Source organism: Eptesicus fuscus, chromosome 17 (assembly GCF_027574615.1).
Source record: "Eptesicus fuscus isolate TK198812 chromosome 17, DD_ASM_mEF_20220401, whole genome shotgun sequence".
Lineage (NCBI taxonomy): Eukaryota > Metazoa > Chordata > Mammalia > Chiroptera > Vespertilionidae > Eptesicus > Eptesicus fuscus.
This window is the reverse complement of record NC_072489.1, coordinates 16,076,390-16,104,316: the sequence shown is the minus strand read 5'-3', so window position 1 is coordinate 16,104,316 and position 27,927 is coordinate 16,076,390. Positions and strand designations below refer to the sequence as shown.

The following is a 27,927-nucleotide window of genomic DNA, read 5'->3' as shown; positions in this document are numbered from 1 at the left end:
CCTTTCGGGTAGTTTGCACAATGCAGTTGTTATTTTTGGTTGTTATTGGCCAAAAGAGAGCCTTTTGAGGACACATAATAAATTGGTTACACATTTCTTTATTGACCCGTAAGGGTTTTAATGAACCAAAATGCCAAATCTGAGATAAACTGCTGTTAGTTGGAATGGGGGTTCCATTTACAGCTCGCCTCATGATTTTATTTTCCTGATGACTCCTACAGCATCTTCTTCGCTGAAGTTTTCTTTAGTTGCAGCCACCTATCTAAGGGGATGGAAGAATTGATTATTGGCCTTTCTTAAATTGAAATTAAAACAATATATTCCCGTAGGCCAGTGGTCGGCAAACTGCGGCTCGCGAGCCACATGCAGCTCGTGAGCCGCGGTTTGCTGCTCTGTTGACTAATGAGTTTGCCGACCACTGCCTTAGGCTAACATGGCAAACAAGAGGTAGTAGAGGGAGGGTAGGAGAGTCTAGGTCACAAAATACATCTTTTTTCTTCGTGGCCGATAATGGTTACTGGGTTTTAAATTCTGGTTTGGCAGAGACGCCCTTGGCTGCTCTTTGTAATGGGCGAGGATGAAGAGGATGAGTTCAGCATCTGGAACGGCTCCTCTGTATTTTTCCCCTCAGGCCAGTTCTACTGCTTCTCTCAGTGGAAAGGGAATGCCTGTTTAACCAACCTCGTGTCCCGTCCCCATTTCATTGACATGATTAACCTGGAGATGCTGAAGTGCTTGTCTAGTGCTATGCCTGGGGCGCACACGGGGCCCTTTCAGACTAATTCCCAGTTCTTCCCTTTTCAGCCAGGTGATCTCTCTCCCACTCTCTCAAGAGTGCTAGGGTGAGTGCCCTGGCTTGCTCTCCTCTGTCTCTCCTGTGCTGTCCATGCCCCTCCGAACAGTCTCTTTATCCTCTTCTCACCTTCCAGAGGACTGCTGGAGCAGCAGGCTCCCTTCTCTCCTCTCCGTGCTCCTACTTCCTTCCCTCGTGTGGCCAGAGTGTGGGCTGAGCTCACCCTGTATATTTGCCTCTCTCTAGGGCAATGACATCATTGCAGCAGCCAAGCGCATGGCTCTGCTGATGGCTGAGATGTCTCGGCTGGTAAGAGGGGGCAGTGGTACCAAGCGGGCATTGATCCAATGTGCCAAGGACATCGCCAAGGCCTCAGATGAGGTGACTCGGTTGGCCAAGGAGGTTGCCAAGCAATGCACGGATAAGCGGATTAGAACCAACCTCTTACAGGTACTCAGGAGTGTGTGTGTGTGTGTGTGTGTTGGCGTCGGGGTGGTGGGATGTGGGAGGGAGAAAAGCAGGAAAGAGAGAAGTGGGTGAAGAAGGAGGAGGAGGCACGTCAGAGTGGAAAGATGCAGCAGAAAGGGGAAATACACATGTGTGTTTGGGAAAGGCAGATTCAGGGAAGTTTATTTCCTAATCAAATGAAAGAATCTCAATGCTTCCATTTCTGGACAAAGGGACTATACTGACCTTTAGAAGGAAGCTGGGGGAATCCTGCTGCTGATTTATTGAGTGCCTTCTGCACACCAGCCACTGGGAATACAGAGGTGAATAAGTTCTTCCTCAAGGAACTTGCAGGCAAGAACAACACTAACTAAACATTTGTTTCCAGGTGTGTGAGCGAATCCCAACCATAAGCACCCAGCTCAAAATCCTGTCCACAGTGAAGGCCACCATGCTGGGCCGGACCAACATCAGTGACGAGGAGTCTGAGCAGGTACGTGCCGGCTGCTTCTGGCTTCTGGCCAGCAGCGTCTGTGTCACTTCATAGCAATTTAATTCTGCCTTGGAGAGATTTTACCTGCGAATTGAGTCCTCAGTATGTGGGGTGGAGTCTTCACTTCTCTCTGAAGGGCTTCTGTGTTGGAGAGACGCACCAGAAATTTGGAAAGTAAAGTAAAGCTCTTGTGCGGCTTTGGCCATTTTACAGGTGGGAGATGGAGGCCGAGGAGGGTTCAGCGTCTGGATCCGTTGCAGTGAGGACTGGACTCACTCTTTCCCTCCCTGGCTCTCCTGAGCCCCCAGGGCCTGTCCACGCTGGCCCCACTGTCCCCCTCCGGCTGGAGAGAACGTCCGCCCCGGCTCCCTGGGAATAAGCACCTCAGGGAGGACGCCCAGTGGCTTGTCAGGGGCCCCTGCTGACCCTGGGAGGACAACTCAGGAGGTGCTTTTCTTTGACAGATTGAAATTAAGGATGGCGGGAGGGTTCCCGTCAGCCATGCTTCTTGTTTGTATCTTGGCAACCACTTCTTGGAGTGGTCCTTCCCTGCCCCCAGGGAATGTGGCCCAGATCCTTCAGAAAGCCCTCAGACGAGCGCCTTTTCCTTCCTGTATCTCCTCTCTAGTAGGCTCTGCTGTGAGCCAGATCCCCAGCTCCTTATGGTAGGGAGCACGTATTTTGTTGAACTGCTTAGGCAAGCTCACCATACACTGGGTGTGTAGGTGGGACTGAATTAGGCAATGTATAGGGTAGTTTCAAAAATAGCCACAAGCCCTCCCCTTGGGGAACTCACAGACAGCTTGGGAGACTGTCTCTGACCTCTAGACCAGGAGCCGAGGCTAGGGAAACGTCAGATGAGACAGTGCCAGGATTCTGCTTTCTCTACCATGCCTTAATCCCAGCTCTCCCCCCACCTCTCTCTTCTCCCGACCATGGAACTGGATCTTCACCCCTAGCTTCCATGTACTCTAGGCAGGTGTAGGCACTGGGCTGTTTCCTCTCATGTGGCCTCTTTTGCCCCAAGAAAAGGAAGGTAAAAAACCAGGGAAGGATAAGGCTCAGAATTTCAGACTTACTTAAATAACCAACAAAAATGTATCTTGGGAATATCTACTGTGTTCTATTAAGTAGTCCAATAAAGAAAGATATAGACTGAGCAAGGTAGGAAAACACAGGACTGCAAGCTTATCCTGTTGTGTGAGATTGGTTGGCAAGTCTCAGACCGCTCTAGGCCTTAGCCTCTTTGTTGACCAAGTGAAAAGATCAACTTTCAGGAATCGTAGCCTATTTTAGTTATGCCTCTCAGAGCCCACGAACTCTCTGATTGCATGCACAAATTTTGCAGATATGAGCATTTTTCATTAAATTACAGGTTCTGTGGCTCAAAAATAGTTAAGAATTAAAAAAAAAAAAGAATTACGGGCTAATGGATTAATTAGTTCTCTGACTTGCTATGGTAGAGTACCAGTGTGATTGATCCCAGTCCTGTAAGTTTGTTTATGTAGAAGATGTACTTAACTAGATCTTCATGGATTTGTAAGGTGGTTGGTTTGTTCATTTAATTATTTTTTTCATTCATTAATTAAATATTTATGAAATACCTCTTATGTGACAGGCACTGTCCTAACACAGAGGTACAACCATGAGCAAGACTGACACAAATTTCTGCCCTCATGGAACTTAACGTTTAGATAAAACAACCTGGGTAAAACGTGCAGTACATCAGTGATAATGGGTTCCATGGAGAAAAATGAAGGAAGAATTGGAGGATGAGGACTGTTGGGAGTTGGGAAGGTGATTTAGAATAAGGTGAGCAGGGAAAGCCTCACGAGGGTGAAAATCGAGTGGCGTCTGAAGGAGCTGAAGGTGAGCCGTGGGAGACCGGGAAGAGCATTTCCGGTGGAGGGCACCGCTGGAGGCGGGAGCTTGTTGGAAGATCAGGAAGGAGTACACACTAGAGGCCTTTGCACAGTGATGGGCCAGTTGTGGGGTCTTTTTGGTGATCCAGCTAAACCACCAGTGATGTGACAAGTACGGGGCATGCCAGGAGCAGGTCAGGGACACGGCAGTCCACTCCTGGCTTACGCCGGTCTGGAGGCAGGGCTGCTGCGTCAGGCACTGAGTGATGGAGAGGTCCTCTTCCCTTGCAGGCGACGGAGATGCTGGTTCACAATGCCCAGAACCTCATGCAGTCTGTGAAGGAGACTGTTCGAGAGGCAGAAGCAGCTTCAATCAAAATTCGAACGGATGCTGGATTTACACTGCGCTGGGTTAGAAAGACTCCCTGGTACCAGTAGGCACCCGATGGAACCTGGTTGGCACAGAAACTCCTACTAAACAGTATGGAAATGATCTGAGCTCCAGGAGCCACCCAGAATTGCTGGGGAGTTGAAAGCCACATCCTGGCCTGATATAACAGAAAGGAATGGGGCCTCTTCACATTAGAAAGCATTTATTCTCTTGTCATGGACACTCTGAAATGTGTCTGCATCCTCAAACAGTTATACTCCTGCACATGCTCCCAATAGGCAGACTGGGTTCTAGCCCATGGACTTCACATAAGCTCAGAATCCAAGCGTGAACACTAGCCAGACACCCTGCTCTTTCCTTGTTCCCAGGGTACAATGCCCTGTCTGCTTCCTTTCCCTGCTCCCTATTCCCCCGCCAGGCTCCCGAGACCCAGGACCCAGGCAAGTCGGTTAAGGAATCACTATGCCTCCAAAATTTGTTTTGGGCTTTCCATGTTGCTGCTGACCTGCCTGTGTTCCCTGGCTGCTACCTGGACCCTTCAGAAGTGAGCCTCCCTGCTGCAGGGGAAGCTGGCCTCTGGGGCAGCCTCAGTAAAGGGGTCCTGGCTTCACTTCCTACCCCTCCACAATTCAACCCTTCTAGTTTCCCACAGTATACAGTCAAAGCTCAGTCTGTCGGGAGGAAATCACAGAATCACAATCGTCTTCTCCCTGCCCCTGTGCTAGGGAAACCCCTCGTCCCATATCCCCCTGCCATGGCCAGCCAAGGTAGCCACCCCATGAACACACTGTGTCCTGGTGCTCTCTGCTGCTGGAGGGGCAGAGGTGCCGGGAGTCGCTCTGCCCATCATCCCAGCAGGGCCACTCCCAGGCGCTTCATGCTTTGTCACTGCCGGCACAGGTCTGTGCTGAGGCCTTATCATTCATTCTTAACTCTTATTGTTCTCCCTGAGCTGAAATGCTGCATTTAATTTTTAACCAAATCATGTCTCCTATCTTTGCTTTTATATTCTTGCCCCACACCCTGCCTAAATAAGATTTTTAAAGATATATGTTTGTTCTTCTATAATTTTGAAAAGATCCTGTTTATCCTTTTGAAATTCAGTCCTAAGAATTGGTGCTTGCCCCCAGGAGTGTTTAGTGGACAGGCAGTCCTGTCTGAAGGACACTTCTTACCCAAGGGAGAGCGGTACTTGCAGACTGGAATTCTGGCGCTGTTGGGGATGAATCAATGGGAAATAGTCCTCAGTAATTCTTATCTCCCTCAACCAACTACAACCAAGCCCCTCGCATCCTCTCCCCCTCCTAAGTCCTACTGTTCAAGAGAGTAATGGGTAAAGTATTAAATCATCACCATAAGTTTCCTATTAGCAAATGAGAGAAGAGTTTTTCCTCTTGCTTTTATCACTGCTGTCTAAGCATCCCCAGCACACGAAAGCATATTTCTCCCCAAAGCCAGAACTGGGTGAGTAGAGGAGGAAGAACCCTTGCCTGAATGCCTTTCCTTCCCACCTCCAATGTGGTAGATCCCAACATATAATGTGTAAGACTTGGTACTGTACACTCAGGCTTCCTCTATTTCCTATTAACTGATGAAGATTATTTTCGAGGCCCTCAGCATATTTGGATAGTTGCTTACCTGATATAAATGCAATATTAATGCCTTTAAAGTATGAATCTATGCCAAAGATCACCTTTTGTTTTACTAAAGATTACCTAGAGGAAATAAAATTTCCAGTTCTTCCAGTGTTTTGAGACACTGGTTTACCTTTTATGCCGATGTGCTTTTCTCTAATATCAGTGCTCAAGACACAGTGAAGCAAATTAAAAAAAAAAAAAGCCCTGAATGATTAGACATCACCACTAAAACTACATTTATATGCTAGGATTTGTTATATGCAAATATTTTCTGCCTTTTCTTTTGTTCTGTTTTAAACAATAAAGTGCATTTGTATAAATAATGCTTTAAATGATATTTTAGCAAGAACTTTTAGGTCATGTTTCTCCTTTGTTTTGAAAAACTGCCAGTGGAACCAATCCTCAAGCCTAATGTTGTGCTGTAAGTAGTAGAAACCAGCAGTATGTTTACTTAACAAAGATCTGTGCAATGAAGGAGACCTTTGGGGATTATATACTAGAAGGAGCAAAGGTGACAGGTTAACAAAAGGAGGAAAGCAGCAGGTGATGCGGACCGTCCTCTGGTTGAAGTAGTCTGCCTCATTTTAGACAATTCTAGCTATCCATGGAGGCTATCACTATCCCCTACGGAGCTGAAGCTGTTACATGTGCAGGTCTATCTGTCATATTCCGAGCCCAGGACAGAACAAGAGGGTTTGCAGGGATCCACAGAGGCTCTGAGGCATATTCCTCCTGCTGGAGGAGGCACTGATTAAGAGTAGGAGCAGGTTCTTGGAGTAGAGCTGGGCCATCACTGTTTTTGCCTGATTTGCTAGGTCTGAAAGGGGTAAATATCATTAAAAGGCTATAGTTAGTGTTGCTTCAACTTAGAAAAGTTACTGAGTAGGGAGGCAGATTCTAGCCTGCTTGAGTCCCCAGGAAATGTCCAAAGCTACTGAATTAGTTCAGTAGTATCTGAAAACAGTATTCATGGTCTCATTTTTGCAGTTCATCCTGTGTTCATTGGTGCTGGCTTCCTGCTGTATTATAATTTAGTCATTTTCTCAAATCAGAATACCCTGAGGGCAGTGCAACAAATGTCTTCCACAGGCTCTTGTCTAGTACCACTTAAGGAACAAACCCATCACGTGAATTCCCTTTGAGTAAAAGGATGGTGACTCCCTTACGCAGAAAATAAGCATCTACTTCATTTGCTCTTAAGATACACTCTTTTAACAGTTTAGAAAACAGAGCCATTCTGGGATTAGCTAGAATTCTGTGCTTGAAAAATGGTCTAATACTACTAAGTATTACTGAATCTTTGTTATTAGTACAAGGTGGTAGGGAGAAGCAGCTTTGATCAGTCTGTGGCCAAAAGGGTGATGTGTAGAGAATGTTTTACATGACGGCTAACACACTGAGATTAAGAGAGGAGCAATGGAAGTACTTTGTAGCCACCTTCACGCTGGGTGTGACAGAACAAAGTCTCATCAGGCTGTGCTTGCTCAGACACTGGGACATGCCCCTTGGAGAATGCTCAATCAACAGTCAAGCTAAAAAGTCAATTTGTTGCTTTCATCTTTTTATTGACAGAGCTGGAGGAAGGATTTATTGGGTTCAATCAAATCAATAAATACAATAATTTAATTGTAAAAGGATATAGTCTATTTGGAAGTTTTATCAGAAATTGCTAGAGGCAAGGGACTCTTGGCATATAATCTGCTTGTATATAAGAGGTGACAGCACAGAAAGAAAATTGGACACTGGGTACAGATGGCTGATTAGGGATTCGGCAGAAAGAAAGCAAATGAACTGATTGTTCTTTTGAGGTATGAACTTCGTAAAGCACTAAAAAATAAAAAGTAGTTGAACTGGGTAGCCAACATTAAGCAAAGGAAATCAATATTTGGCAACTTATTGATTTTAGCTGCCAAGCTGATGATGGCTACCTGGGAAATTTTTGTTGTTATTAATCCTCACCTGAGGATATTTTTTTCCATTGATTATTAGAGAAAGTAAAAGGGAGGGAGGGAGGTAAAGAGGGAGACAGGGAGGGAGAAGGCGTTGGGGGGGGGGGGGGGTAGGGAGAAACACTGATTGGTTGCCTCCTGCACGTGCCCTGGTCGGGACGGGAATTGAACCTGCAACCCTCTGATGCTTGGGCTGACGTTCTAACCAACTGAATAACACCGGCCTGGGCTACTCTAGAAATTTCAGAGTTGCAAAAAGTGACTCTTCCTGCTAGATGAAAGGTAGGCTGGGTGCCCTAGGCAGGCAAAGGTAAGAATGCTGCTGTATATTGGCCTCCCTGCACCAGCACCAAACACTAGTCCTTGACAGCAGAATGGGATGAGTGTCAAGGCTATCTTTAACATAAAGGAAAGGGAGTTATAAGCTGCGAAGAATGAAAAGAATGGAGTCATAAGAAGAAATCTAATAGCATAAATTAGGACAAGAAGGAACATATGAAGAACAAGCACTTGTATCTTATCTTTTAGCCTTTCTCCATTCTTCATGTCTAATGAGGCAAAATAACTGGGCAAGGACTACTGAGCCAGTGAAGTTGAGTGGAATACAACTGTAGACTGGCAGCCAACCATGATGACCACACGGTTTAATCAATGTTACTGAGGATTTTGTTTCTGCCTCACTATGTTCTTCTACGTAATTTGTCAGTACAGCAGAAACGTAAGTGCTCCAGTGACAATTACAACAGTAGTTTCAGGACGGAAGCTATTGAGTATAGCTTTGAGAAACACACAATATGAAAAGGGAGTTCCCCTTGAAGACAAGGGACACAAGCAAATTCAACCCCTTAGAAACAACACATTGACGCAGACAACAGTATGGTGATTTCCAGAGGGAAAGGGAGGTGGGGGAAGGAAGAAGGTTTAGAGGGGATAAATGGTGATGGAAGGAGACGTGACTTGGGGCAATGAACACACAATACAATATACAATATACAGATGATGTAATTATAGAATTGTACACCTGAAACCTATATAAATTTATTAACCAATGTCACTTCAATAAATTCAATAAAAAAGTAAAAACAACAACAAAAAAAGATGAAAGACCATAGTGAGGCAGACATATTTTCCTCTTGCTGAACTACAGCATGAGGCCTTTAGGCTAACTATGGTTTAATTGGTGTTGGATAAGCTTTATAAAACATGAAGATGGCAAAGGTTCACTTACATTCTTATTTTACTACTTTAATTTATTTAAAATCTCAAACACTTGTGCTTGAAATAACTTCCTAAAAGCAGTAGTGTTCCCTTTTACTACCATAATAAAGCATTTGCCCCTTTCATACAAATGATTTTTACTGTGCTAACAGCTGAACCAATGGTGCAAAACTGAGATGGTACTTACTGCAGCAAGGTCTCTGTAAATCAAAATCTGCGCTTTACATAGAAATCTTATTTATAAAAAAGACAATACCAAGTACAGTGAGAATGGAGCGTGGAGCAGCATTGCTCCTTGCCAGGGCATGTGGAGGTGGCTTCTGCTACAGTGCTTGCTTAATGGCACAAGTGAAAAGCTGAATAAGGCAAACACTTGAAGAGGCAGTTTTTTTTTTGTAAACTTCTTGGGGTGGAGGGAATTTCCTCTTGGGACAGATGCTGATTTGGGATGGCTAAGATCGGGTATGATATTTGGCTGCACTTGACACATCACATTACAGATTAAGACAGCTGCTGGCTGAGATCAGTTCACTTGTTTTAGGAGAGGTTATCACTGTAGTCTTCTGCCTTTACTGTTACAATGTGCAACCTCCAGCTGGTGCCCCCTATGGAGAAAATCACTCCCAAAATCTTCCTAAGTGAAAAGATACAAAACAAGCTAAGTTATTAAAAAATTACCTTAGCTTAAAGCTCCTTAAGAACCCTACATGAATCACTAAGCAACTCTGTTAGCAGCGTGTAACTCACACAAATGCTTTAACTAGAATAAGTATTCCCACCCACTTGGTACCTCATAGTAATAAACTATAATGACACTTAGAAAACAAACAGATCTTGAGGGATTTTGGCCTCTTCTCATGTCCTCACTTGGAACTTTCCAGCTTTTGTGACGTATTTGACTCCTTTAAATGGCTTATATTTCTCCCCATACATGTCCAAGCGATTTACTTTTAAGCCTGTGTCAAAAAGAATAGGTAGGGAATACAATATTTGTTTAACAGTGAGCACTACACAGTAAATCTGACATTAACCAGTGTCCCTTACACCATTTGGAAACAATATCCCTTCTACCATATACAAATTACAGCATTGTGGGGGTATTATTTTAGTTCCGATTCCCTTGTGGGCAAGGAATGTCTTTTAAGGTTAAGTTTACTTTCTGAATGTGTAACTCCTTTGGTGCTTGAATCAGGGTTGGGGTAAAGGAAAACTGTGTGAAACAGGTGCTCTCTAAAATCCTGTCCCTGAGAGGTTGGCCCCATAACAATGTGAAAGGCAAACTGGAGCTATTGTTCTTCCCAGAGAGGGAGTGTTACCCTTCTAAGCTCCTAGTAGTTGACCTCAGCAGAACTCAATTACCCTTAAACACAAATCAAATTTATCCTTACCTGAAATAGCAAGCTGCTGGATCTTGAATTGTATGTTGAGACTTGGATTTTCTTCTGGCTTGGGTGCTCCAGACTGTAAATTTACCAGTCCTTTAAGACTTGGGAGCTTTTGTGGAGTAATTTTCCCCACATCCCATGTTAGTATCTTAAAAAGACATGAAAAACAAACAATCTGAGCCTTTTAATAAGGACAAATGTTCAAAGACACCATAAACTTTTGTACAAAATGAAGCAGTGTCTTGGAAACGAGACCTGGGACCTTCACTGAGTTCACCACTAATTAGTTCTGAGTCTAAATGGAGAGTCAATAGAGAACCAACATTAGTTGAACATTTATTTTTGCATATAGCACTGTGCTTAGCACTACCTGTATCTTATCTTATAGAAGCCTGTGATGTAGACTTTGTCTTTTTACAAATGAGGGAATTAAGGCTCAGAGGTAAAATGATTGCTCAAGGTCACACAACTAGATGGCAACAAGGCTGGGATTTGAACCTAAAACTATCTGATTTCAAATGCTCTTTCTACTATATCACATTCACTGTTTCTGTCTGAGCCTCAAGTTTATTTTTGTGTAAAATGAGAAGACTGACCTAAACTGGTATTTTAAGCTTTTAGGTGTGGAACCCTTTGTTCAAATAAAATCTTTAGCATGGAAGCTCAGTAATAGATGAAAAAGAGAAGCTGGGTTTGTGAAGGGCCAGGCATCTGAAGCCCCTCTTCACTTCTCAGGCCTGTGTGGTTCTTCAAATCCTTAGGACTGGATTAGATGATCTTTAATATTCTATGATTTTATTTAAAAATATGCCTTTTTGCCTGGCCGGTGTGGCCCAGTTGGTTGAATACTGCCCCATGCACCAGGTCACCAGTTCAATTCCTGGTCAGGGCACATGCCCAGGTTGTGGGCTTGATCTTGAACAGGTGTACAGGAGGCAGCTGGTTGATGTTTGTTTCTCTCTCATTGATGTCTCTCTCTCTCTGTGAAATCAATAAAAACATATTTAAAAAAAATATGCCTTTTCATTTACCAGGCAGTCCAATGACTCTGCTGTTGAAAATAATATTTTTTAACCAACCAGGAAGCTGAGAGAAAACCCTCTGCTAGAGGCACATTTATGTAGGGTGAGGACACTGCTTTCCTAGCCAACACCCCCTGTGGAAAAGTATAAAACAATGCTTTTAAATTTAAAAAAAAAAAGAGGAAGAGAAAGATCTTAATGATCAATTTCTACAGTAAATGTAGCAATAGCCTATATATCTTCTTATAGCCACGCAATGTTTTTCTCTTTTTAAAAAGTTTTATATCTTCTTCCTCATTAGAGAATAAGTGCCTGGATTATCAATGGATGAGCCGAGGTGTGCACACTCTGAAGGGGGCCAGAATGAGTCTGTTCTGTTCTACTGAGCAGCAGATGCAGTATTTTCTTCATAGCCACTGGCAAAAGCACACACAGTATGCTCTCTCTGTTTTGTTAGGAACTTTAGTTTTAATCAAGACTCTGAAACCTTCCCCCTAGCCCCTGCCCCAAATCACAAAATAAAGATTGCAGAAACAGGCTCACTCTTGATTTGAGGTGGTTATACCTTGGTAACTGGATCAAATGTATAGCTGCCTTGTGTTGGTGTCAGGTTCATATTCAGCACAACTTTTGGCATGTGAACTGTCACTGTGATTCCTTCAATAGTTTTTCCCATATTCTGCTTTGGTCCAATTGTAATATCAAATCTGCCACAAGAACTGTTCTCCTTAAAGCTGATGCTATGTTTCACATACACTGGTATTGCCACTAGACTAAAAAGATAAAGACACAAAAGCACAAACACACGTAATGAATGGAATGAGACAGCTCAGGAAGTGACCTCAAAACCTCAGTCCAGAGTTTCCCAACCTGCCTCTAAGTTCACTATAAGACCTTATACCCCTAGAAGTGAGGATTCTGCGTCTGCATTGGGGGTGGGGGTGTGGTGAGTACAGCACATTGTTCTGGAACCACTACACTAGGAATTACACAATTTCTGAGAAGTATACAAATCAAGATAGAAATCTGAAGTTAATTATAGTATAAACAATTGGGGCAAATAGCCCTAGTTTATAGAAATGAATTAAGATCCACAGAAAGATAATTTACAATTATGCAAACTAATAAAGCAGTTTGTATGTGGTAAGAGCCAAGAAACAATTCAAATATCTCTGCTTTTGAGTCCTGTCCTGATGTCAACTAAATAACTTCTGAAATTTTCAAGGGACAAACTAGCTACAACCCACACTAAATCATTCATTTAAACCCCAGTGCAAAAAAAAAAAAAAGAAAAAAAAAAAATAAATTAAAGAAGATAAACCCCAGTGCATAGAAGAGTGACTTGGAGCCAGTTAGTTGGGGAATGTCCTGGGAGCTATAGGTAGGGCTGTCTCCTGTCAGCCACGAAGTGTATAGATCATAGTAAAATTATGACACGGGTTCATGGTTTTGCTTAAGTTATACACTCCCAAATGCTTGCTCTCAGGTACATATTTTACTATAGTCTCATTTACTACTACTCTACTCTTAGATTCAAGGTGCACTGATTATTTTAGACTTATTTTCACCAGTTCTTCTTGGTTCTACTGGTGAACCATGGCTAAAGCATCAATGATGAGCTCAAGAAACCAATATCAAAATGAAAAGGAAAAGTCAGTTCTATTCACATATCCTATCTAATAAAAGAATAATATGGATATTGACAGTCACTCCAACACACAAGATGGCCGCCCCCATGTGGACACAAGAAGGCCGCCACAAGATAGCCAGCAGGGGAGGGCAGTTGTGGGCGATCAGGCCAGAAGGGGAGGGCATTTGGGAGGGACCAAGCCTGCAGGGGAGGGCAGTTGGGGGTGATCAGCCTGCAGGGGAGGGCAGTTGGGGGGGACCAGGCCTGCAAGGGAGGGAAGTTGGGGGTGAACAGGCCTGCAGGGAAGAGCAGTTGGGGGCAACCAGTCTGGCAGGGGAGGGCAGTTAGGGGTGACCAGGCCAGCAGGGAGGGCAATGAGGGCAATCGGGCCAGCAGGAGAGCAGTTAGGCATCGATCAGGCTGGCAGGGGAGTGGTTAGGGGGTGATCAGGCTGGCAGGCAGAAGTGATTAGGGGCAGTCAGGCAGGCAGGCAGGTGAGCGGTTGGGAGCCAGCAGTCTCCCAGATTGGAGAGGGTGTAGGCTGGCCTGAGGGACCCCCCCCACACACACACCCGTGCATGAATTTCATGCACCGGGCTTCTAGTTGATATATGATGGCGGTATCTGGTTGATCAACATACTTTTGTGAGCTGACCCGATATGATATGAGTCGGAAATTTCCATCTGGAGGAATAAATGACAAAACTCTTTCAGATTCCCAACGCTTGAACCGGATGCAGGGGTGGAAGCTGACATCATCTAGAAGCCGGGGGTTCTGCCAGGAAAACAGAACACAGCCACCATATTCATAGAGCATAAGGAACATGGAAACTCTATTCAGATATTATGAGAAATTAATATTCTCCCTAAAGATAAAGCAGTCATGTAAGAGTTTGTTGTTATGACCACATCATAAGCATAGTTTTACACTGGTCTAAAGTTTGCAAATATTTTATATACATTATTTTACTTGAATCTTAACTATGAAGTAGAAAATCCAAGTAGTTTCATTTCCATTTTATAGATGAAAAAACTGGGGTTCAAAGAACTCAAGGTCAGGACAAGTTAGTGGCAGAGACAGAACTGGAACTCAGTTTTCTTGATTGTTCTTAGTGGTGTGTCATGCCGAGTCTAAAATGACGCAAAAGATTAATGCCCTTTCATACCAGCAAAACAATTCAGTAAAATTCACGCTGCAGAACTGCAGAAGCCAGCTAGCCATTTAAGCTACTTCTAGCACACCTAGGCAAAGACCTCTCCTCAGCCTTTCCAAAAAGGCCATGTTCATCATGTAAGCTAGTGTCTTGGTAAGCTGTGCTAGGATTATTTCTGAGATAATCTTTTACAATCTAAGATACAAGAGTGTCTCAGTATTTATCATTTCATTTAGTACTGAATATGTATTAGGCATGTAAGGCACTATAGAACAGATTAACAAGACCTACCATGACCCTCCCCCCAAAAAAACAAACAAACACAAAAACCAAAAAACAAACAAACAGCCAAAAAAAAACCTACCATGAAAGAAAGGGAAAGGTCAGGCATTCCGGATAACTTAATGCAAGCATCGATGACCCCCTGAATTTCTGCAAAGACTGTAGATCCTGAAGAAAGAAAGACAGAAAGAAAGTGAGTCTGCGTTTTTACGAGTTATTACTGTATTGAAGTAATGGAGATACCTCCTGGACGACAGACACACTGAACCTTTGCACATCTATTATCAGGTCAGTGGACAGAGATCCATTATATTCACCTTCTTCACTGAGTGCCATGGCCCATACCTCACATAGGTTGGAATATGATAATTCTAAGGAAAATCAAACCTGTTATATCTCTATAGAATCAAACTTGTAAAACTGCTGGATAAGAAGTTAAAATATTTTTAACAGAATTTTAAAATGAGACACGTTTCTCATGAAATGGACTAAGCTGTTAACTTTTAAGAAATAGGAGCCATTATTCTGCAATACAGCTATTTTCTGTATGATGGCATTTTATAATGAAAAGGGCACTCACTAAAGAAAATAGATTGGCTATAGTTCACAATAATTCAGTTTCACACCAACTAGCTGTGCTACCTTGAGCAGCTTACTTAACCCTTCTGAACTCGTTTCCTTACGTATAAAATGTGAGGGTTGGAGATGTTTAAAATGTTTGTGATCTAATAGAGCAATGTTTTGTCTGGGATCTTTACTAGAAATACTGCATCAAAAATACTAGTAAGAAGTATGGTGTATGGTAGAAGTACAATAAATGTTAGAATGAATAAATGGCAAGAGGAGAGGTGTACAGGGTAATAATTGGCTTAATATAAGACAACATAAGATCTGATTTACAAAGATTTGGTCAATCTCAACTAGTGGTTATGAAAATTATATGTAATCTCTGGGCAAAATAAATGAAATCATTAGTCTTTCCACTGAAACTACACTGCCAAGGGATTTCAATTTTCTCTTCAGCTTATGTCAGATGAACTTTTTTTCCCCCAAATAAGACCGCATGCACACAATTACCTGATTTATCTATAATTGCATCTATTTCTTCAACGACATCAAAATAGGCTTCATTATTTGTGTACTTTACTCCTGCCCGGCGCCATGGGATGTTGGACAGTTGCCCAGTGGGGAGTGTGTCCCCAACATTACTACTACCTAGAAACCGGAAAAGGGAAAGCAAAGCTAATGCGTGAAATGGTCATCAGAAAAGCTATTAACAGAAAGAAAAAAAAAAGAATATTTTAGCTGCTTCTTTAATATTTGGGTTTTTCTTCATTGAAGTTGTGGATGGTTTCTAGAATTGTTGGAGACATATTCATACCAACATGATCAAATTTCTAGAAGACAGAAATAGGCCATGTGGTCCTCTATCTGCCAAACCAGGTTAAATTCATTCACTTATCTTTTGCTTCCTGTGTGTTAACAGTAACCTAACCTAATTCCAGTGGCTCAACAACAGAATCTCATCCTGCTGCCACTGATGAAAAAAGAGGATGGTTGTTTCAAAACCTTCTGTCGATAAAATGTCTCCACTGAGAATACAGGGTGATAACTAGGTCCTTTGGTATTCAGCTTGGATTCTACGAGATGCTGCCAAGCAGGCCTCAGTGGAGTAACTGCAATGAAGAACATACTCTGGCCTTCTTCCATTTTAAGGTCAGCACACCCATCTGGTTACAATATGGCTAATGTTCAATATCTGGCTAATTTCCTGGTAAACTGACATAGGTTTTAAAATAAATTTGGTTGTTCTAAACATATATCCTTGAGCTTTTAAATAGTTACCAATATGGTTAATTTACATTTCCAATTCAAATGTAGTACATGCTTAACAATAACAACACCTTTCATTATGGCTACATCACCTACAAAGTATGAAATTGCTTTTAAAAATCTTATACTGTAATTTGTATATTTCAATTTTAATTTTTTTTTTCCTAGTTCCCTCCCATCCAGAGTATAAATTTTATGAAGGAGCACAGTCATGCCATCTTATCTTTCCTTGAATTTCTCCTGACACTCAGCCTTGTACAAAGGATGAATAAGAGCTATGGAATGAACAGTTTCTTATAGGCCTCTCTCACCCACTTTAGTGCTCTTGGAGAGGCATTTACAATGGTGGACAGTATACTGAGTTGGAACGGCATATAACATTTCATAGAAATCTTTCTCTAGAAGACTTTCTTTTTTTTTTTCCAAAAGAATATTGTCATCTGAATGTACCTAATTTCTAGCCCTACTGAAGAATTAAATCAAAATTGGAAATTTATAACACAAGTACAAGGCCCACAATGCATGAGATATCACAAATAGACTTAATTTCTTGTCTTTCTCTTTTAACACATCTTTTGCAGGTATAAATGAGCTGCCAAAGGGAGCACTTGCGTGTATAAACAAAGACCTGGAGGAGACAGTATATACTCTGTAGTAGCGAGTCTCACATTTTCTATACTTTAATAATTGTAGGGTAGCAGCATATGCCAGTTTATAATACTATTTTTATTCTTTTCTGGCTTTACTGAGTTATAATTGACATATAACATTATGTTAAGTTTAAGGTATACGATATAATGATTTATGTGTATATATTGCAAAATAATTACCACAGTAAGTTTCATTAACATCTATCATGACATTTGCTTCTTTAGGATTAACTGTGATCATTTATTTAGTCTTATTATTTAGTATTAAATAATAGTAATAATATTATTGTGGTTTTGTAGAAAAACATATAATAAAAGAGTAATAACCAAGAAGTTCTTTATAATTTAAGACCCAGCAAAATAAATAGATTTTTAAATATGAAAGGAAATAGACATCCATTTAAAATTCATCACTAACTTTAATTCTGGCCAAATTGGACTAATCTTAAGAATCTGCCAGATCATAAGAAATGGTGTTGAGTTGTTTATAAAGTTTTAGTTGCTCAATTCCTAATAAAGTGTATTTTCACCTCACCTGTAATCGAGTTGACGACAGAACGGAGAATTGTTGGTGGTTTAATCAGTTCTTTCAAAATGTTAGATTCAGTAGCCAGTGGAAATCCATTGTCTAACATTTCTTCCAAGAGCTCATACACTATGACCACATTATCCTTAATTGCAGCCTCTGAACACTCACCGAAGTAGTCCTGATAAAATACCATGGAAGGAATGAAGAAAGGCTTGCTAAATACTTTTTGTTCTGAAGGGTAAATTTACAGTTGCATAATTCAATGAATGTAAAACACAAGGGAAAAAAACCCTTTGATAGTTCTATATAATATTTTCTTAAATTTCTGGATTGAATTGAATTTCTCTTACATATTATGCCAGGAAGTATACTGAAGTATTAAACCAGAATGTGAACTATAAACTCCCCTTGTCCTGATTAGATACCCCAAAACACACAGATTAAAGTATTTGGCATATTCAGTAAAACAAAAGAAAAAAATGTGAATATCAGATTTCATGACCAATAAAAATCTTGGGACCACTCAGAGAACTGTGTGTGGAAAGCACTAATGTTTCCTGATGACATAATTTATAATACATATAAAAAATCAGGTTTCCATGCCAATGAGAGTTTTCTGTGTGGAGCAGCCATGTGTGCTACTGTATACCCTACATAAAAGGGTTTATGCTTAGTTGAAGAGAGAGAGAGAGAGAGAGAGAGAGAGAAAGAGAGAGAGAGAGAGAGCGCAGTAGGACAGACAACACAACAAAAGCTGGATAGTTAAAAAATATAATAATGTGTCCCCCCTCTAACTATCTTGGGTAAATTTAAGTTCAAAGATCTAATGAATAACCAACCTGAAAAGTGTCAGCAACTCGATGTAGGAACTCAATTACAAAGAGAGGTGGCACTTCAGTCTGTATGACAGACACAAAAAAGAGCTTATCCCTATAGATACTGATGAGGTAGTGGTGAGGTGTTGAAATGACAGGTGGTACATTTTCAACATCAGCAGCTTTCTCTTGAGCTTCAAAGAAATAATCACAGACAGATTGGCTCACAACACTCTTCCAGTGCTTCTCTAGAAATATGTCGCCGGAACAGTTTATGAGAAATAGACTGTGGATCATTTTCTGGGGGGAAAAAAGTTTAAATTTAGTATACATCAAAGGTATCTTTATATTATCCTGACACCAAACCCAGAAAAGGCAATACAAGAAACTACAGACCATTATCATTTAAGAACACAGAAGCAAAACTTCTAAACAAAATACCAGCAACTGACTCCAGCACCATAAAAAAATATTATATACCTTGACCAAATGCGATTTGTTCCAAGAATGCATAGATGATTTCAACATATGAAAATCAACACAACACACAGTATTCATAAAATAAAAGACAAAAAATATAATCACTTCAAGAAACAGAAAATAATTTGGCAAAATCCAACACTGTTTTATGATTAAAAACACATAGAAATAAGCCACTCAGAGAAAGGTAAGTATCACATGATCTCATTCATACGTGGAATCTAATGAACAAGATTGATGAATAAAATAGATCCAGAGATATAGAAGCATGGAACAGACTGACAAATTTTAGAGGGAAGATAAGGGAGTGGGAGGAGAGTGATTAATTGGGAAACTTATATGCATAACCCATGGACACAGACAATAGAGTGGTGAAGGCCTGGGAGGGACAGATATGGGGTGGAGGGAGTCAATGGAGGGAAAAAAACCCCACAAACAAAGGGAACATCTGTAATATTTTCAACAATAAAGATAAATAAAAAAACACACACACACACACATAGCAAACTAGGAATAGAAAGAAACTTCCTCAACCTGATGAAAAGCATCTATGAAAATTCCATAGCTAACACCATATTTAATCGTTAAAGACCAAAAGCTTTCCCCTTAATATCAAGAAAAATGATGTTCATTCTTACCACTTCTAATCAACATTGTACTGGAGGTTCTTTCTACCCAGGGCAATTAGGTAAGAAAATGAAAATAAAAGGCTTCCAAATTGGGAAGGAAGAAGTAAAACTAACAACACACACACACACACACACACACACACACACACACACACCCTATTAGATCTAATAAATGAATTCAGCAAGGTTACAGGACACAAGATTAATATAAAAAATCAACTGTGCTGCTACATATTAGCCTATTCAGGACGTTTCATATAAATGAAATCATACAATATGTGGCCTTTTTTGTTTGGCTTCTTTTCCTCAGTATAATGTTTTCAAGCTTCATCCATGTTGTAGCACATATTAATACTTCATTCCTTTTCATGACTAATATTCCATTGTTTGTATATTTATTATTTATCCATTCATCAGTTGATAAAATTCTATTTATAAGAGTGTGAAAAAGATCAAAGTACTTAGGGCTAAATTTAATAAAAGAAGTGCAAGACTTGTACACTGAATACCATAAAACATTGTTGAAAGAAATTAAAAAGACCTAAAAAATGGGAAGGGCACATACTTGGGTTGCGGCTCGATCCCCAGTAGGGGGTGTGCAGGAGGCAGCCAATTAATGATTCTCTCACATCACTGATGTTTCTATCTCTCTCTCCCTCTCCCTTCCTTTCTGAAATCAATAAAAATGTATTTTTATAAAAGAAAAAATTTGGAGGATTCATACTTCCTGATTTCAAAACTTACTATAAAGGTACTATGTGGTATTGGCACAGGATAAGGTGGGGACGATAGATCAATGGAATAGAATTGAGAGTTCTGAAATTAACCCTTAAATAAATGGTCAATTGGTGTTTTTAAAAAATATTTTATTGATTTTTTTACAGAGAGGAAGGGAGAGGGAGAGAGAGTTAGAAACATCGATGAGAGAGAAACATCAATCAGCTGCCTTCTGCATACCCCCTACTGGGGATGTGCCTGCAACCAAGGTACATGCCCTTGACCAGAATCGAACCCGGGACCCTTGAGTCCACAGGCCAACGCTCTATCCACTGAGCCAAACTGGTTAGGGCCGGTCAATTGGTTTTTGACAGCAGTGCCAAAGCCATTCAACTGGGGGAGAGAACAGTCTTTTCAAGAAATGATGCTGGGACAACTAGACTTCCATATGCAAAGAATGAAGTTGGACTTCTATCTCACAATATACAAAAAATAACACAAAATATATGAAACACCTAAATACAAGAGGAAAAGGTATAAAACTCTTAGGAAAAAAAAAGTATGGATAAATCTTCATGACCCTGGATTAGACAATGTTTTTTAGATATGACACCAAAAGCACAAGCAACAAAAGAAAAAACAGATAACCTGGACTTATATCAGAATTAAAAACTTTTGTGCTTTAAAGGACATTGGCAAGAAAGGAAAAATCCCACAGAACAAGGAAACATTTGTAAACCATATACCTTACAAGGGACTACTATCCAGAATATATAAAGAACTCTTACAACTCAATAGTAAAAGGACAAATAACCCACTGTAAAATGGGCAAAGAATTTGAAAGATTTTTCTCCAAAGAAGATATACACATAAATGGCCAATAAGCACATGAAAAGATGCTCTACATCTTTTCAAAATATAAACCAAAACTACAATACATTTCATGTCTACTAGGCTGGATATAATCAAGAGGTAGACAATAACAAGTGTCAACAAGAACACAGACTGTGCTGCTGCTGTGGAAAACAGTTGAGTTCTTTAAAAAGTTGAAGATAGAATTACCAATGACTTAGCAATTCTATTCCTAGGTTTGTATCACAAGAACTGGAAACTCTGTGGACATATGTTTCTAGCAGCATTATTCATAACAGCCAAAAAATGGAAACAATACAAATGTTTATCAACTGATGAATGGATAAATAATAAATATACAAACAGTGGAATATTATTCAGCCATGAAAAGGAATGAAGTATTAATATGTGCTACAACATGGATGAAGCTTGAAAACATTATACTGAGGAAATGAAGCCAAACAAAAAAGGCCACATATTGTATGATTTCATTTATATGAAATGTCCAGAATAGGCAAATCCATAGAGATAGAAAGTAGGTTGGTATCTGCCAGAGGCTGGGTAGAGGGGGAAGAATAACTGGTTATGGGTTTGGCATTTCTTTTTTGAGGTGATAAAATCTGCAGGAAATAGGTAGAAATGATGGTCACACTACGTTGTGAATATATTAAAAACTACAAAATGATACACTTAAAATGGTGAGCCTTATGGTATGTGAATTACATCTCAATTAAAAAATATTCTTAATACCTTATGACACACAAATCCACTCCCAGGTGGATTAAATAGAAATGTGTACAAAGTGCACCAAAAACATATTCGTAATAGTGAAAACCTGCAACAACTTAAATGTTTATTAACTGTAGTGAAAACGAAACTGTAGTGCATTTTAAAATAAAATATACAGCAGTGAAAATAAATAAACTATTGATACATCAAACAAATATGGATAAACCTTACAATATTGAACAATGACAGACATAAAAGGATGACATTATTTATATGAATCCTAGAACAGGTGAAATTAGTCTATGTTTGAAATATCAAATGGTTTCTTTTATGGAGGAAAGTGGAGGTAATAAGAGAGAAAGGTGTGGGGTGGTTTTCTAAGGTGCTGTTAATGTTTTATTTCTTGATCTAGATGATGGTTACAAGTTGCGTTCATTTTATGGTAATTCATTGGACTTTATGTTATGAGTTGCATACTTTTCTGAGGGTTAGTTATACTTCAAATAAAAAGGTTATTGTCCTTTCAGTATGAAGGACAGTGAGAAAAAGTTAAATTACCTTAACTTTTTCATTTGCTTAACATGAATAATGTCAATATTAGATGTTTAGTTTAGTGGCCCATTCATTCAAAATTATAGTACTGCATGATAAATGTACCCTAAAGAAAAAAAAATTAAAATCTAGGAATATAGTTTCTATGCATAAAGATACATTTCAAAGAGAACAGGAAGACTTTCCATAAATGGATTCATTTAACCTGTTAACAGAAAACAATGACATCAACCTGACCAGTTCTTTTTAGAGGAAGTCATTTATTTTATTAAAGCAATTGATATTTAAAGACTATCTGGTGATGATTTACCCTTACTATTTGGCCTATGATCAACAGTTATCAAGTAATACAATTATTAAGATTTATTTTAGTAATTACTGTATTAATAAAGTTATGAATGCTGTTAATAGTTTAGGGTTCGTGTCTTTTAGAAACAATAAAATGTTTCTTTGTTCAAAGCCATCTCCGTTTAGCCAAGCAATCAACTTGAGTTGGCAGCAATAAAACCCGATACACCTCAGACTTTGGACCTACTAAATTTTTCCAGGTTAATATCTGAAATCTGTTAAATTTTTCTACTTTATCTAGACAGATGCTTTCTTTAGTAGGTTAGCTTTGAGTCAGCCTTTTATTTCTATTTGGGTGTTAAAGTATTGCCATTGTAATACATAGAGCTGCTGAATAGAACCTACTGACTTCAATTGACTTTATAATCTCTGCTGATACACTTTTTACAGCTCCATTCAAAGTGTTAAGGATAAATGAACTAATAATATCTAAAATATATTGAGTACTTACTGTGGGCCAGACACTAAGTTAGGCACTTTTCCTACATTAACACATTTAATCAATACATCTCAATGCTATAAATACTGCTCTTACTTCCATTTTACAGATATGACAATAAAGTGTCAGAAATGTTAAGTCAATTATCTAACATCATACCTTAAGTATCAAACCCAGATCCAATTGAATCTTGAGCTCTTATTCTTATCTGCTTCTTGGAGAGTAATTATTAGAAACATAAAATACCATCCAATAGGATTTCCTGCAATGATGTACATGTCCTGTATCTGTGCTGTCCAATACAGTACCATAATCACATGTGACTACTGAACACCTGTAATTTGGCTAATGTAACTGATGTACTGGAGTTTTAATTTTAATTAATTTAAATTATATGTAGTTAGTGGTTACCATATTGGACTGGGCAGCAAATGTGCTGTTTGAACTTATAATTAAGAGAAATAGTTCAAGGGTATGCTTCTTGTATAGTTAGAAGCCAAAATGTGTTCTAATCAATTATTTAGAGTAGAAATTATATTTAAAGGAGCTGAGAGCTGATATATGTTCTCTTCTTCAACCATTTATCTTATAGAAAGAATAGTTCACATGTATCTGTGGTACTGCATTACTTCAATACACCCTAAAAGATTGCTGTTCTTGAAACAAGTGACTTTGAAGTTTTCTTTATTTTTAGAGGCCAGATTCCTACTCATCTTTTTAAGCTGGTGAAAAATTCTTTCCAGGAAAAGTTTCCACCAAAGTTGTTTTCATTGGCAGTAGTTCAGGTCTCAGAAGAATACAGTATGTTAAACTGGCCATCTGGATTTATTGTTATCCTTAGTGCTGAGATGAAAGCATAACACTTCGTAGCTTTCCTTAGTGCTTAGCTTAAAAACCCATCTTAACCTTCTACTATACGAAAAGAGAGCTTATTTCTTCTATCCATATAATGACCAAGGGCCTAATGCATATAACAAATAAATATCACTTGCAGCCTGTTTCTTCAGCTACTTACTCTTTTAGTAGCTGCACTTACTTCTTTTATTATTTTTAAAAACCTCCTGGGAAAGCTACACACACACCACCACCACAACTATCTTTTTGTTCTTAGTGACTTTGAGCCAGAAAACAGAATTCTACCAGTTATTTTAAAGCCACTTGAGAAACTGTCTTCAGAGGCAGTTCCATCAGAGCTTTGACTACAGCTTAAATACTTCATAAATCCCCTTTACCAAATGTTGAACATACTCATCCTGATGATACATAAGCAGTGCAATTACAATAGTCAAAATATCCTTGGAAGAGAAAAAAGAAAATGTATTCCCTCTATACAGAACAGAATAAAGGCATGGAAGGCAAAGAGGCATATCCAAGGTGAGAGAATGAGACCAGAAGAATCTGGCTCACCTGATTCTCAGCCAATATTTTGACCATTTATACACTCAACAAGTGGTTTTGAATGTTTTCTATATTAAACAATGGGGAGACAGGGGTGAACAAAATACAGTCCCTGAACTTGAGTTTAGAGTTCAACAAAGAAGGCAAAAAACTCAATACAGTAACATGTAAATCCTATTATGACAGGGGAAATACAGTGTCCTATAGAAATTTGCAAGGCTTTATGGTGAGAGAGAACACAAGATAAAGAATTCCAGTCAAATTTAGCAACTTTAGAAGGTGAGGGGAATGGTGAGATGAAATATGCAGAGATGGGTTCACTTGGTTATCAGGGCAATGTAAAACCATTTTTATGGTTTTATGCAGGGGACTCATACAATCCCATTTACAGTTTTAGGAAGATTGTACTGTGGCAACTGCATAAAAGGGAAACTGGATATTGTGAGACCAGTTGAGAGATGAGTTATGGTGGTGGCCTGAACTAGAATGTTGACAGTAGGAATGGAGTAAAATAAAAAGATAAGAGAAACATTTTGGTTTGAGCAAAGACTGGGGAGGGAGAAGAGGGGAGTATGAGAGGGAAAATGAGGCATTTAATCCTAGTTCTGTGTGATCAGACCCAATTCTGGTTATATTTGAATCAAACAGATGCAAAAGATATATGGGTCTCGTGCTCCCAAGAGAAGCCGAGTTGGAAATAGATTTGTTTAATAATCATTATTTTTGTTAATGGGAATTGTAATTATAAGGAGAATAAAACTACAAAGAGAGAGTGTGAATTGAAGAGAGTCTGTGGAAGGAACTCCAACATTTGAGTAGCAGCTGGGTCAAGGAAATGTGCCTAAAAAAAGAATATTTGGATGCGCTCTCCCTCCTGGGAGTAAGCCAGCACTTTTCCCTCCCTCTTCTTCTTCTTCTCCCCCGACAGGCATTCATCTCCTAAACTCTAAGAGTCCCCATGAGACTTGCAACCAGGAGAGCAATGGGCAGTGGCACCTCATCCTGGGCTATCCCCCTGAACCTGTCCCCAAGGCCCCCCTATCTGACTTTCCTATGAGCTGGTATCAGTTCCGCCTCGGCTCACTTCTTTCCCATAACTGTTCTAGTGAGTCAAAGCAGCCCCCTAGCCTCTCTCCTGTTGCTTCTTCTATCCTAAGACCCTGCTTGCTTCACTGTCCCATTTTAAAAAACATGCTCTAAAAAAAAAAAAAAAAAAAAAAAAAGATTTGGCTGAAAAAGGGTAAGAAAAAAGCAGAGAAGGTAATGGTTTTTAGTAACTATAGTGTGTTAGCGTGTTTCCAGAAGAATGGTGTTTTCAACATTGTAAATGGCACCAATAGTTTAAGCTACAAGAACTGAAAGTGTTAAGTTTCTCAACTTTCTTTTCATTATTACCTGCTAAAGGAGCCTTTTCAGACTCCCCTTCTATCATACCCCTCCCCTAGAAAATTTCAAAACCACAAGTATATAGTATATCTGTGCTTCATAAAAGGAATATGATTTTTTCTTGTCCTTACTGAGAATATATCATTTAACACAGAGAGGACGTTGATGATCTTATTAAAAGCAGTTTCAGTGATAGTTTAATGGAAAACTGGAAACCAGATATACTGTAGTGGGCTGAGAAATGAGAAATAAGTAGCAAGAAGTGGGAAAAACAGAGATAAGGAGAGTAGAAGATACATTCAAGAACTCTAGTTGTGAAGGAAATGAAGACAGGAAAAGAAATGGGTGTTGTTCATAAAGTTAAGGAAGAATATTTTTAAATAGGAATTAAAAGATAAAAGCACAGGGGGATGATGATGATGTAGGGGAGAGAATAACTAAAAAAAAAAAAAAAAAGATATCAACAGTACAACGACTGAAATTTCTTTTGAGAGCCAAATTTTTTAAACTTAAACTTCTTCTAATGCCACTTCTTCAAAATAGACTCGCCCAGGCCGAAAAACGACTTCTGCGCATGGGCCACGAAGTTTCAATCGCACAGTACGTGTGCGCCCGCATGTGGTATTTTGTGCAAGAGCCACACTCAAGGGGCCAAAGAGCCGCATGTGGCTCGCGAGCCGCAGTTTGCCGACCACTGGTGAAAGGATTTGTTTTTCATAAGGAGAAGAGACATTTTTTCCTCTTTAAACAAAAGGGAAGAAGGTTTACATATTTGGTTGCAGGAGCGATGGCTTTTATTTTCTCTGTGTAACAGGAAGGAAGGTAATTTGCAGATGGAGAGAAAATTCCTCATTTTGACAAATACCATTTCCTACCCATGAATTGAGATACTACTGAGCACCTTACTAGTATCTAATCTGCAGGGAACTCCAATAGTATGTTGCATGCTTAGAAACACTGTATAAATCCCAAGATTGAATATGAAAAGCTAATCTTATTGCAAAGAGAGCTTTCCTTCTAAAGATAAGTTTTGGATAATTCTTCATTCACCTCATTTCTCCACTTTTCCTATGGTTTCAATGGAAAGTGTCCTCCTTTCTTTCCAGAATGAATCCTTCCATTTGTAATTTTGAACCTTTAATGTTATCCGTTGGTTACTGGCGTTCTGCACCAAAGATAATGGTGCAGTTGGGTCAAGGAAATGGTGCCTAAAAAAAGAATATTTGGACGTATTCCTAAAAACAAACCAACCTCAAGCTTTTTAGGAACCTTGCCAACCTCAAGAAGCGTTTGCTTCCTGCTCCAAGTGAAGAAGGATTCCGTCCACACTGGCAGGCTCTCCACTCAGTGACGGAGTCCATTAAAGCAGCTCTGTCAAACGGCCCAATAACTTCCTGGTCATCAAATCCAACAACCTAAGTCTCAGACTCCCACGTACTCCTTTAACCCTTGCAGCGTTTCATGTCACTGACAACATTCCCCAAAACAAATCCAACACTTCTTACCCTATTATATGAAACTTCCCCTGTTTCGTTCTCACCTTGAACGTTTCCTCCCGGCTTACTTCCCATGCTTTCTTCTTGTTCTCCTTCTACCATCTCTACCTAAACCACTGTTTCAAACTCGATATATCCCCAAGCTCCACAAAAATCCCTCCTCCTCCTGTGAGGGCTCCTGATTTTATCTTGGCACCACCTTCTTCATCATGGACGCTCTAAGTTTCAGCTTCAGCTTCAAGCCAGATCTACCAAGTGCAACCAGCCACAGGAGCCATCACTCTCCCATACTCACTGCCACCTCCCCAGTGTAGGTTCCCACCACCTCTCCTCTGAACTGCAACCCCCTCCTCAACGGCATCGCCCGCACCAGGCTCCTCCAGGCGCCACCCTCTATCCTAACAGGATGTGCGCTCCGGTCAGTCACGGGTTTTGTTCTCCTAAGCAGAAGCCTGGGGCTGAGGTCCCAGTCGTCGGTACTGCAGTTCCCTGTGGGTGACAAGACCTTCTTCCCGCTCCAGAGAACGGAGAGGGACCCCAATGAGCCTGAACCTCCCGAGCCTGGAGCCTGAGAACACGGGGCTGCAGGTGCATCGCTCCCTTCCGGCCCGGCTGGCAAGAAAGCTCGGAAGGCCAGGAGGGAGATCGCGGCCCCGGTCCACAGCGCGGGAGGCGCTCCCGCAGCCCGGGATATCCAGCCTACTCCCCAGTTTTCCAGCTGTCCCCAGAACGCAGACTCCCCGCCCCTCACACTCACCCCGACACCTGGGCCTGTCAGGGATTCGGCGCCGGGTCCTCTCCGCACCGGGAC

At 40.3% G+C, this 27,927-nt stretch overlaps 2 protein-coding genes across 6 annotated transcripts in view; one reads left to right on the top strand and one right to left on the bottom strand.

The window, feature by feature from the left end:
• VCL (vinculin) overlaps positions 1–5,599 on the top strand; it is a 112,926-nt gene extending 107,327 nt beyond the window's left edge. Inside the window, exons 19-21 of the mRNA XM_008145363.2 lie at positions 1,040–1,243; positions 1,629–1,733; positions 3,887–5,599. Coding sequence (XP_008143585.1) covers positions 1,040–1,243; positions 1,629–1,733; positions 3,887–4,033 — 456 coding nt within the window. The 3' untranslated portion in view covers positions 4,034–5,599. The remainder of the gene's footprint in view (positions 1–1,039; positions 1,244–1,628; positions 1,734–3,886) is intronic.
• Positions 66–27,927, bottom strand: AP3M1 (adaptor related protein complex 3 subunit mu 1). 5 transcript variants are annotated; one of them, XM_054728996.1, is made up of 10 exons: positions 27,161–27,314; positions 18,115–18,390; positions 17,282–17,453; positions 15,341–15,478; positions 14,346–14,431; positions 13,469–13,602; positions 11,763–11,970; positions 10,179–10,323; positions 9,658–9,746; positions 66–262 (listed from the first exon to the last, which is right to left on the bottom strand). In XM_054728996.1, exons 2-10 carry the CDS (start codon positions 18,385–18,387, stop codon positions 245–247), a joined length of 1,263 nt encoding a protein of 420 aa, XP_054584971.1. In that variant the 5' UTR covers positions 18,388–18,390; positions 27,161–27,314; the 3' UTR covers positions 66–244. The 5 variants fall into 5 exon arrangements, with proteins under 5 accessions (XP_054584971.1, XP_054584969.1, XP_054584968.1 ...); XM_054728994.1 differs by lacking the exons at positions 66–262; positions 27,161–27,314 and adding exons at positions 8,557–9,424; positions 27,874–27,927; XM_054728993.1 differs by lacking the exon at positions 66–262 and adding an exon at positions 8,557–9,424.

Bases quoted from the DNA above. Each gene is read 5' to 3' on its own strand.
- AP3M1 (XM_054728994.1), bottom strand. From the start codon at position 18,387: ATGATCCACAGTCTATTTCTCATAAACTGTTCCGGCGACATATTTCTA. The intron at 17,454-18,114 runs GTTGGTTATTCA...GTATTTTATCAG, and splicing joins GAGTTGCTGACACTTTTCAG to GACTACTTCGGTGAGTGTTC. The intron at 13,603-14,345 runs GTAGGTTTTTTT...TTTTCCTGGCAG, and splicing joins ACCTTTCCCTTTCTTTCATG to AACCCCCGGCTTCTAGATGA.